The sequence below is a fragment of the Clytia hemisphaerica genome, unplaced genomic scaffold (genome assembly GCF_902728285.1).
Source record: "Clytia hemisphaerica strain Z4C2 unplaced genomic scaffold, Clytia hemisphaerica genome assembly, whole genome shotgun sequence".
NCBI classification, from domain to species: domain Eukaryota; kingdom Metazoa; phylum Cnidaria; class Hydrozoa; order Leptothecata; family Clytiidae; genus Clytia; species Clytia hemisphaerica.
Window position 1 is genome coordinate 277,638 of NW_027103264.1, and position 12,736 is coordinate 290,373.

The 12,736-nt window shown below is 35.0% G+C and overlaps 1 protein-coding gene across 1 annotated transcript; it reads left to right on the top strand.

Annotated features, from left to right (window-relative positions):
• The first annotated feature begins 8,010 nt into the window (after positions 1-8,010).
• On the top strand, positions 8,011-10,896 carry LOC136800974 (uncharacterized). The gene is made up of 2 exons (XM_067057586.1): positions 8,011-8,599; positions 8,831-10,896. The coding sequence occupies exons 1-2, from the start codon at positions 8,046-8,048 to the stop codon at positions 10,167-10,169; spliced, it is 1,893 nt and encodes a 630-aa protein (XP_066913687.1). The 5' UTR covers positions 8,011-8,045; the 3' UTR covers positions 10,170-10,896.
• The last annotated feature ends 1,840 nt before the right edge of the window (positions 10,897-12,736 follow it).

The window sequence follows — 12,736 nt, forward strand, 5'->3', positions numbered from 1 at the left end:
CGGGGGTTTGGAAAATTCTCGAGAATTAACAAGGGGGGGTTTATTTGGAACCTAATAGTAAGCATAATAAGAGCCTGATATAAGGGGTAGAAACTATTGCTTATTAAAAAAACAAGTCTGCTTCGTCATAAGGGAATCTGTCCCAGTTTAAGATAAATATTCTGATGATTTTCTCTCCCTTTGATGAAAAGTAAAAAGCTTCGAGAAGTATATCTGAAGATAAAATGAACATTCATTTTTTCTTCTCCGTCTTCATCTTCATTTTTCTCAGTAAACTATAGTGCTCTGGATTATCTTTTCAACGCTTTATATGAAAAGGAAAAAGCAAAACAAAGATTAGGTACGATTAGTGCACAAGCGAATAGACTTCAAACCGTCAGAGCAAATTTTCACATCTGATACTACTAGAAGCCCATTCCTTTTCTACCCTTGGTACCCACCACAAAGAAAATATTTATTCCAGCTGTGATGGTCACGATAATATCTTTTTGTTTTAGCGTGGGGGGTGGCCGCCAATCTGCCTTATTCTTGATATGCGTAAGTCAAGATGACGTTTGCCGTTTTTTTACCCCCCGGGGGGGGGGGGCACTGGGTTTGCGGACTGACGGTATGTGCGGGCCAAAAATTGGCTTTTAAAATTGCACCCTTACAGTGCAGCAAAAATCAGTGAAAATCATACCCTTAGAGTGCATTTTCCCCCAAATTTTCGATCCCTTTCGTGCAAAAAATGGTCAAAATTCTAGCATTTTTGGTCAAAATATCTAGGTTTTTCAAGAATTTTCTGAAATTTCTACCCTTACAGTGCATCTCTAGTTTTTCCGACCCTAACAGTGCATTTTAAACATATTGGAAAAGGTACCCTTAGGACCCGCACATACCCGTCGGTCCTTTTGCCCAGCTGCCCCCCCCCCCCCCGGGTTTTTACCTCTGTGTTTCTATTTTTAGTAACTTTTAGTAACAGAGAGAGGTCAAATCCCGGCTCTTTTAGGGTGTTTCCGCTAGAAAAAATGACTTACGCATATCATCAAGAATCGGTGGAATGTATCAGATAAGATCAAAAGTTGAGTTTTAGGCTATATCTTTCCATTTATTGCGTCAGCCACTAGGCTACAATGTGTAAACAAACCATCATGGCGCACGATTATATAAGGGACGATTTTAAGTGATTTTCTCTACAAGAGTCACATATATTATAACTGTTGATTTTACTTACCTAAGGACTTTACTAGATATTTTATTTTTCCTCATCATGAATTTTTTTTTTAATTTGAATTTTTATATTTAGCTCTGCGAAGATGTATTGGGGCTAGACGTCTAGACATGCGCTGCATGCGCTGCCGCTGCATGCGCTGGGGTGGTCATTCATTGAGCTTGGTGTTTTCAGTTCAGTGTTCTGCTGTTCTGCTCTGCCTGTCTGCTGTGGTGAAGAACCCGTGCTGACTGATGACTGAGAGGTGGTTACCGCTTGCAGCAACGACCTGCAGTGACAGTTCACTGCCGGTTCATATCACCACTAAACGACAAACCTTTTCTCAAGTCAACCAATGCCATTTGAGAAACCCCCTTTCTTTATAAGGAGGTGGGGGTGACACCTTCCAAAAAAATGAAGAAATTTTCATGAAAAAGTAGCAAGGAAGGGGGGTAGTTTAAAAAAGGGGGGCTTGCATATATATTGTAGATTATTTTCAAGCACTGTTATGGAAGTTGTAAAACAAAGAAAGAAGTTATAGTTTATTATTTCGCTTTCTCTGTCTATTAAAGATATTTCACAGATATTTGTTAGCTATTTTTGTTCAAAATCCTTGGGGGATACCTAGGCATTTTTCAAGGTTAGGGGGGATACCAAGAACAGTCAGGGCTTCCTTGGTCTTTTTTAATATCACTAGTTCAGATAGAATAAAAACATTACCGTCAACTGCTCTAACTTGGGACTATTCTGTCTGACAAAACATGGGACGGAAATTCGGCCACCATTTCACCGAACCTCCAAAGTAATTTGATTTGAGTTAAAGAACGGCGTATTAAAAAATACATAATTTCTCTCTCGATTTTACAGTAAGTGAAAATAGACCTTTTTTCAAAGAGGACGTCCTGTTGAATAATTATGTAGTCCAGCCATAAAAACAAATGATAAAGCCATGCATAATTACTGCATCATGCATATTGTAATAACGGTAATAATTATGCATGGTTTTATCATTGTTTTTCTGCTGGACTACATAATTATTCAACAGGGTGGCCTCTTTGAAAAAATGTCTATACAACAGACCAGATACCGTAGAATTGTCTAATATCGACATATGTCTTCTAATTTCGACACCAGATCTGTAAAATAATCAAAACAAACCTTGAATGAAATTCTTGGTATCATTCTTATCAAACAAGTTCATCCATCAAACTAGAAGTTCAGTAAACATTGCAATCCTTTCAATAAAAAAACAGTCAAATTATAAGCAGTTTCACACAACACACGAAACGCATGCAAACTTCCTTGTAACTTTCTCGTGTCCATCATTAAAATTTTACAACTTTATTACGCTTACAAGTCATTTGATAAAAATAATTTGCGCGCTTAGTCGACCTGGTTTCCCCGTCCTTATTGTTTATTTGCAAGCACGCGCTCTAGGCGCTAAGAGGCCGCATTAAACTTCTAGCCGCCGCACATAGCACACCCGGTCCCTTTTCAAATTCATAAAGGGAAACCTGGTTCTTTTAATTATTTTCGGTTCACGGTAAAAATAGGTCTACTAAAAAATTCCTCGCGTGCAAAATGTTGTTGTGATTTGGGCATCTTCGTTGAAAGTATGCTAATTAGTTTTTTAGTGATTACTACATCGTTAAAGTTTTCTTTTCAAATATTATAAGTAATAACACTTCACATTTCTCTTATTATATATATTAACAATCTGTGACGTGATAGGGATACAATTTAGTGATTGAATGGTAACTTTGGTATGTATTTGTTTATGTTTGATTTTTTATTTCAAAGACCAGCCTAAAGCTATGTCGAAATTAGAAGACGCATGTCGATATTAGACGATCCTACGGTATGCAACAGTCCCATGTTTCGACCAATCGTCCCTTTTTTTAAATTAGAGCAGTTGACGGTACCTGAACAACACAATCAAACCATATGTCTTGCGTTTACTCTTTTCTTCCCAACAACTTTCGATTTTGCTTATGTAGGTTTTAAAATCCACAAGTAATGAACCTCTTATAGCTTTATCTAAATAAATCTGGTTGAAAACCTTCTGTCAAGTTTCATTTTGTTGCTATGTACGCGCGTCCTGTTGCTAAGACCTTTGCTTGAAATCAAAAATGAAGCCAAAATAATTTGGCGCACACTGCCGTTTGCGTAATATCAATAAAGTGAAAAGAAGTCCCGTGACTGAAGAAGGGGGGGATGATTTAAGGAAAGGGGGATCATTTAAGGAAAGGGGGATCAGACCTCTTTCCCCACTATGGCTTCATTGTGGAAATCTCAGAAAACTCATATTCCTTGCTTGCATGATTTCTTTTTTGGGTGTTATATACAGGAAAAAAGAAAAAGGTCAGAAGGTTGTTTCCTGGTGGCGGTAGTATCGGACACTATTTTCAACAAAAGTTCATTCAATTGATTGTTTTTACATCCAAATAAACAAAGACGGATGATAAAATACAGACCAAAAATAATTTATGAGACACTGGAGAAATTTAATATGCCAAACTGAGTCAATAGGTCGTCGCATTCTCCCAAACGATTATTGTAGGTTGTCAATAAACATGATCAATATAAATGTGAAGAAATAAGAATTTCTGTCCAATTATATGCATTTCATCAGTATAGGGACTCATCAGCACTGCGTACTGCACCCCCAGACTGGTCAGATTGATATAGCTAGCATCTTTAAATAACAAAATAATATATCCCATTTTCAGTGCATCACAAAGTGGGATATACACAAAACTCAACATCCTTACAAAAGTTGTCTTTTTGATTTCTCAAACATTTGTTTCAAGCGTTCACTTCCACAATAATTTATGTAATTACTCTTTTGGCCAGTCGGATTCAACATATATGCGGTTTTTAGTCACGTGGCTGAAGTACCTACTAAAACAATTCGGGGGTAAGTGTCGAAGCAACACAGCAGGTTATCCTTTAAGTAAAGAAATATCTTTTGGCATTGACAATCAAATATAATATATTACATTTTATGTCCTTAATTCAAAAATACAAAAATTCACTTTATAAATAAATAATATAAAATAAAAATAACAAAATGATGAATTGATATTACATACTTTAATTATATGACTGATTTTCTTTAGGTTGCCCGCTCTTATCCTACGGCGGGGTATTATTTTGTAATACCCCACTTGATTTGTAATACCCTGCTCCCGCCAAAAAATTCTAATAATACGCCCTCTTTTCCGTCGTCCCGCCACAAACAAGACGCAGTTTACAAATACGTAAACAACAAAACTGTTGAACCATTCAGGAGAAATTAAGATTCTTCACTTCATTTTTAGAATTAATATTTTTGATCAAAACAAAACCATTTTCTCCTAACATAATTTCACGCGCCGAGTAGTGTTCGAATTTTCCAAACATTCGATTATTTTTGACAACATTCGATCACAAAAGTAAGCAGGTTTTTTAAAAACAAACACAAATATTTTGAGAAGATAACTGTTCGATCAAAATCAAAGGAGGAAAAGTACAAGAAAAATGTACAAAGATGACAACAAATTTGAGCTGTTGGATGATGCGATGATGTTATTCTTTTATTATGGCAAAATTCTAAAAACATAGACACAAACATTTGGATAAATGCACTTATGGGCGAAGTCTCGTGGACTTGAGGAGAACGGGAGAATATATCCGAATACGAACCATATAATTTGAACACTTCATTTGTGACCATTTTATGTGGAGATACGCGAAAGAAAGAATATGGCACTGATTACGAACCTGACTCGCTGATAATGATGCCGTCTTTGCAAAGGAGCCGAAAATACAATTTTTATGAAGAATCTTCTTTACCGATAATATTGTTTGAAAGTTTGGATAATGGATTATTAGTTTTGTTGTTTGACATTATATTTATGATATATTCATCTGCAACAATTTGAAAGTGATATGGGATGAAATGATTTGTGTTTTGAAGCAATACATCATATTTCTATAGCAATACATCAAAAATTTTCTGTCTTAATTCTGGAATCCCCATTTCGGATAGCTCTTTAAGAAATAATAAAATCAGTCATATAATTAACCAGGAATGATATGGCATTTCGTGAAATTAGGATTAATACCCCTCGTATCATTTGAAATACTTTGAAATAGCCCTCACTTTGTTCGTGCTATTTCAAAGTATTTCAAAATGAAACTCGGGGTTTTAATCTCTAATTTCCCTTAATGTCATATCATTACTATTACAAAATGCCCCCGTCTTTTAGTCTTGTCTAATTTCCAATCTCGGAACGTGCTATACGCCCGTATGCCCAATACCCACCCAATTATTATAAATTCACTTTTGCTGTTCGTTTGATTTTCAAAAAATAGTATTTAAAAACTTTGAATTTATAATAATTACAAAACCAAAAAGTGTTTGATACTTCATTAATGGAATATTCAATAAATTCCTAGTTTCAATTTTCAGTGGGCGTTTTTCTAGCGCTTGTTTATCGCGTCACACAAACTTTCTCGGCTGCTCGTAATAATTATGCATTGTCAAATTTGGTTCTCCATTGTCAAATCAGGATCAATGGTGACATCACTTAAGCATAAAAAAGAAAGGATTTCGTCAGTTTTATGCATTGCAAGATATTCTTTTCGCTACGGGAGCGCACTTTTCGTAGAGTAGTCGGAATACCTTCTTTTACTTGCGGGATTGATGGTAACTTTTCATCTTCGTTATTTTCAAAATGAAGAACAACCGAAAAAAAACAAAACTTTATGAAATTGCCTATTTCCAGTGAGTTAACGATTCTGACAATTAACGAAATTGATGATGATGATTTTTTTTCGGTCAGGCAAATGTCTCGTATTGGGGGTTCTAGTCTTGACCCCTAAGCCTACACGAGATTGAAGCGTTTGGGTAAACGAGACAAAACTCGAAAAAAGCTGGTGTTTTGAAGTGCTTCCGTGCGACCGAAATATCGCTCTTTGTGACGCACTGGTTTTGTACCTGCTGATAGCAGGTAATGCTGTAGAAATTCTTTATTCGATAGACCTTTTGCTAGACCCGATGTCATGTATACTCGATAATTAAAAAACTCCAGCACTAAACAAAATTATTACAAGTGTGCGTACTAATTCTTTTCTTATCAATGTCAGTGATCAAAGTTCCTCCGTCTCAGACGGATTTCCATCTAATAGAAATTTTTGTCAAAGTTTTCCGTCTCAGTTAGGAATGGTTATTTAGCAAGAAATAATGATTTTATTCTCTAGAATAATTCCATCAGAAAGAAATCCCATATTAAAACTGTGTTTATGGCTGATGGCCTTGTATATACATAGTATGACGTTCATATATTCTTATTTTTCAACCTATTTTAGATAGATATATATATTTTCGCTGTATGATAGGTATTTCAAGAACGTTCTGAGTTGTTTTAAATAACAAATTTTAGTGCCTTTCAAATTTCTACAGCATAATTATCTGCTTTTAGCAAGTACAAAAGTACAGGATGCGACTGTTTCTTGAATGACCAATTACTCCAGCATAGATAGATTTTTTACTTTTAAATGTCATCCAGCTAGCTAGTTGTGTAGGAGAAGTGAAAGTATGGGTTTTGTTTTGGTTGATAACTTGTCTAAAAAAATGTTAGAAATATAAAATATATATTTTTGAAAAGCCAAAAGGTTGTTCTTTTCATCTCAAAAAAGTTTATACAAGAAAAAATTCCTATCTTTTGTTTTTGAGAGTTGAATAGAGTCAATTTTGGGCTGTCAGAGTAGGGGGAGGAATCAGGCTTGTATTTATGTTTACATAGTCTCTAGGATACAAAAAGTTATATAAAACAAACCTTGGTCGAACTGCTTCAAATGGAACCATAAAGAACTTGAGCTAAAGCCAAAAAAAAAATCAAGGCTGTGAAACCACAGGATGTAAACAAAAAACTCCAGCTCCCCATCGCTTCCGAGAAGGATGTATGTATGTATGTATGTAATAGTTTATTTCAAGTTGACGAACAGGTAGCAACAAAGGCTAATAAAACAGGGTTCCCAGCGGTCAGGGAAAACCTGGAAAACCTGGAAAAAGTAACTTTTTTGGAAAAAGTCAGGGAAAACCTGGAAAAGTCAGGGAATATTTAGAAAAAGTAGTGAAAGTCAGGGAAAAGTCAGGGAACTATTTTTGGAATAGTCAGGGAAAGTCAGGGAATTCCAAAATCAGTCAACTCCAAATTACAAATGATAATTGAAATGATATTATCCTTTTCCTCTTTCATTTTTGCAGGTATTTTATCAGCCAGTAAGTATTGGTGTATTGTAAACTCTGTGATATTTATTTAGTCCACAGTTCTGACAGTTTTGTTTTACTTAGCTATCTCTTCATTAGTTTCTTTTATTTCGTTTTAGTGGTAGAAAAATGAGTAATAAGAAAAAGAAAATAACAGTATTCAATGAGAAGTGGTTGGAAGATGACGAATTTAAGAGTTGGTTGGCTATCCATAAAGACAATAATAACAAAGCGAAATGCACTGCATGTAGAAAAGACATTGAGCTATCTAATATGGGCAGACAGGCATTGGTGAGTCATGCTAGCGGAAGTAAACACAAGGAATTGAATGTAAAAATTCAGACTTTTTTCAATCCAAAGTCTAAAAAAAGTGTCCAGAAAAATCCTTCAACTAGCGAACAAACGTCATCAGCTAGCCAGCAAACACCTGGTAAAAAGGTACAAACAACCTTAGAAGTTGTCACCACGTATGCAGACGTTGTACAAGCCGAAATCTGTTGGGCTTTAAAATGCATAGACGCTGGTTATTCTTACAATAGTTGCTATCATATTTTCCCTTGTCCAATCACTAAAGATTTTTCTTTGGGCTCTACCAAACTGATGTACATGACAAATTTTGGTCTAGCACCATACTTTAAAACGTGTCTAATGGACAGGATAATGGCAAGCCCTTGCTTTGTTCTTTCTTATGATGAGAGCTTGAATGCGTTTAATCAAAAATCGGAGATGGATATTCTGATCAGATATTTTGACGAAACTGATAAGTTGGTGAAAACACGCTACTTTGATTCATGTTTCCTTGGTCATGCAACTTCAGCTGATCTCAAAAACAATTTAGACGAATCTGTCAAAAAATTAGATACAAACAAACTCGTACAAATTGGTATGGACGGCCCTAACGTCAACCTATCACTACTCAAACTTGTTCAAGAAGAAAGAGAATTAAATCAACAACATCGACTTATTGATATTGGTTCATGTGGAATCCACACCATACATAATGCTTTCAAAGTTGGAACGGAAAGTTCAGATTGGGGGTTAAAAAAGATTTTAAAAGGGTCGTTTCAGCTTTTCCATGATTCACCGGCACGGCGAGAAGATTATATCAAGAAGACAGAGTGCAAGAAATTTCCATCAAGCTTTTGCGCAACTAGGTTTGTCAAAAATTTACTCATCTATGTGTTCAGATGTGTTGCTTTCTCACTTGTTTTCACTTAAGATCCATGCTGATTTCAGGTAGAACAATGGAAAGCATGTTTGAGAGAAATCAATTTCAAGTAACTTTTAGCTATGGATTTGCCTCGAATTTATTCACATTTTCAACGGTTAGTTATTTAGTTGCTTTTACAATCATTTCTGAATAGTTTTACATTTTAAATTTTAAGGTGGATCGAAGATAGACCAGTTGCAGATCGTTTGGTTGAGTTATGGCCGAACATGGTCAAAATGGTCAACCATTGGGAAAGTTTATCACGGTCAAAAAGACCCTCCTCAAAAAGTTACCAAAACGTTTTAGAAGGAGTAAATGATTATTTTACTCCGGCAAAGCTAAACTTTTTCAGTTATCTTGCTGATATCTTTAAACCATTTCTAACCAAATATCAGAGTGATGAGCCAATGATCCCTTATCTACATGGGGATCTGCTAAGTTTATTGAAAGAGTTATTCCAAGTCTTCATCAGACCCGATATTTTGATTGGATGTTCTACCATTAGTGACTTGCGAAAAATTGATTTAAATGATGAAGCTAACTACCTCAAGGGCAAAAATTTCACCATCGGATTTGCTGCTAGAAAGTGTATAAAAAAACTCAAGAAAGATGACGTTGCTTCTAACAAACAACTTGCTGATTTTTACAACGAATGTATTCATTACGTCAAAACAACAATTCTTAAATTGTTTGCAAGAAGTCCCCTAAGCTCTGTTGTTGTGAGAAATGCTGACTCACTCAATCCTAAGGTTATTGCCCAGACAGATATGACAGCTTTGAAAGAAAAAATGAAGCTGATTATTTCTCATCTCCAAACTTTAGAACTCTTGACATCGAAAAAAGGGGATGAGGCGCTTAAAGAGTACACCGAATTCATCGAAGAAATAAGAAGCTCCCATCTAAATGACCTATTGCTCTTTGACCGAACCAAAATGAGATTGGATCATTTCTATTTCAATGATTTGGGAGCTGCAGTAGAAAAATGCAAATCATTTAGCTTTGTTTTGAAGGTTGTTCTAACACTCAGTCATGGTCAAGCTGCTGTTGAGAGGGGTTTTAGCGTAGGTAAAGCATCAATGAGAATTAACATTTCAGATGAATCGATTGTTGCAAAGAAGATAGTTAAAGATTATTTGCTTTCTAACAAGATCGACATTTCCAACTATTCTCCACCATCTAAACTAGTGTTGTCTTGCAAATCAGCCCATACACGTTACAAAGCAAGTTTACAGGAAAAGGCTGACAGTGAAGCAAAGGATGCATTGAAAGAAAAAAGAGAACTTCTTCAAAAAGAGATTGATGAGCTTGTTGCAAAGGAATCTAAAATCAAAAAGACTTGCCAGTCACTCGACAGTGATTTCGTCAATCTAGTTAGTGAGGCAGAAAAACGCCCAAACGAAATGGTCTCTTTGATCACTAAGGCTAATGCTTTAAAAAGAAGACAGAATGAACTCAACGAGGACCTTGATGACTTGCATACACAAATAAAAGCAAAACGCCAAAAACTTAAGTAGATCTAAGAATATTTTTTGAGCGAACTTAAACGTTATTATTCACTTTTTAAGTTAGAAATTCAACTGTTGGATTATATTTTTAGCTCATATAGCTGTATGATATGGTTTTAGTTTTGATATTGCAGGATATAGTTTTTTCGGCCTGTGTATAGGTAGAGCCTATAAGATAAAGTTTTTGAATCTAGCAAACCTAAAATGTTTTCCCATTCATCCTAGTTTTGAAATTTGCTACGTGATGATATAAATTGCAGGTGTCTAATAATATTTATAATGAGTTGTGAATAAAATGAGTGACTAAATTAGGAGCTATTTTCTTGAAATGAATGTAAATTGACAAAAGTAATGTTTATTATCTTGGAATGAAGAAAGGATTATCAGCAATGATGCATATTGAAGACAATCTTTTTAGAAAGAGGAAAGTTTTCATTCAAATGATAGCACGTTCATCTTTACATACGACGGTACCCCTTTTGTATCCTGGTTTTAGTGGGGTTTTAGTAGACTCGCTTTTTAAAAAAAATATGTATTGAAATTGTATTAAGTTTTATTTTTTTTATCTCAATATGGTGTTTTTCAAAATACTGTCGGGGCGAACGGTCAGGGAAAAAGGCCCAATATTCTGCTCTGGTCAGGGAAAAAGGCACCTTGGTCAATCTAAAAGTCATGGAAAAAGGTCTTTTTTTTGGAAAAAGTCAGGGAAAAATATTTCTCTTAAGTGCTGGGAACCCTGTAAAAGTCAACGCTACTTTACAATTTGTAAGGTGATTACAGTTGAGGCACAAGGGCCTCTAAGCCGTTCTTGTACAAAAAATCTTTTTAAAATATAATTTTTCACGAGGGCTTCCTCGTACCCTCCATTTAAAATCGTCATTCGATCTGGCTTTATTCATCTCGTCTGCTCTCTTTTTCCACTCTTTGATTTGTTCCCTCTCCATTTTTGTCGATGAAAACCACTTTCGTTTTCTTGCGCACACGCAGACTGAGTTTCATTTTCAACGCCCAGCTTAACATCTGTGTACTGTTAATGTCATCTAGTTAGCTAGTTATGTAGGAGAAGGCAATGGTCTATTGAATAACTGATTAATGATTAATACCCTTGAAAACCTTACCCTTGACCAGCTAATATTATTGATATCCTAGATATCTTATTACTGTATCTGTTAAAAAGCAATCTCTGCTATCAGATTCATATTATATTCTTCATTTTAATAACATTGGGATTTTCTTGAATAGAGATCTTTTAGCAGTGATAGTATTTTTACATCCTGATGATAATTTATATGCTTTTCTTTTGAACATACTTTTAGGTTCCAAATAAACGGGCCATCTGCTTGTTAATTTTTCGATATTTTTCCATCCCCTCGACCTTATTAGGACCCCCCCCCCTTTTTTAATTTTTTGAAAATATTTTCAGCTGTCAGAGAAAAGGTCCCTTATTTTGCTCTAAATAGCCTGATTTTAGCTTACATTTACCTTATTTTTAGAGCTTTCAGAAGTACAATTTCTAACCCCCTGACAATTAGCCCCCCTTCGTTTATTAAAATTTTGAAGATTTTCAAATCCCCCTGTCATTCAAACCCCACGTTTATTTGGAACCTAAGAGTAGCCTATTTTTGATATACCTGTTTACACTTATAAGATATAAAACCTGTGGAGTGTGATATAATTTTCTTATAATATTACAATGACCAATTGGGCCAATTTGGTTAGCAAATCAGTTCTTTGATTTTCTTAATTTTGAGTTGACTCTTTTCTTTGATAGTTTGAACATTTCATTACGCAGGTATTCTGTTGTATTTTTGTGGGGTTTGAAAATAATGATATGAAGTTTGCTGCCGTAAAATATCGTTACAAATAGCAAATTTGCAGTTGTAATGGTTAACACTTGCGAAACAATTTTGATATTGTTATTATTTTGAAGAAATTGAAGTGGAAAGTAAGTCATGTATGTTACAATACTTGTAAACGATGAATAAACGATTGGCATTGCTTCATTAAATGGCCCAGGAAGATTACGACCGCGATAAGCTTGAATCATTGATACACCATGTAAAACTATTGCTAGAACTACCTGTAAATTGAAATGAGGCATAGTATTACATTGATAGATTCTCTCATATTTCGCATAGTTCAATTCAATGTTTATGTGGATTGGTTTTGTCTTCAAACTTAATAGCAAAGCAACTAAATTAATCGAACCCAGTACTAGTACAAATAATACTTGAGTCACCAGTGTTTTCCTCTTAACACCTTTCGTTAGGCGTAATTTTGAATTGAATGCTAGTAACATATTTTGACATTTCACCAGGATTAATGTGTATGGCCAAAACACTAATATTGATGTTGTTATCAATTCAAGCAAACAAACCAGCTGCGATGTTTTGAAAATAGTGTAAGGTAAAGGGACAATAATAAAAAGGGTAGTCATCGATAGTATGTGTAATAGCATCAGGGGAAAGTTTGATCCTCGAACAACAATAGTCTTGTTGAATTTCAAGAAAACAACAAGGGTAGTAAAGCTAATGACAAATCCAGTTATACATAAAGCAAAAGCTATCTGCAGACCT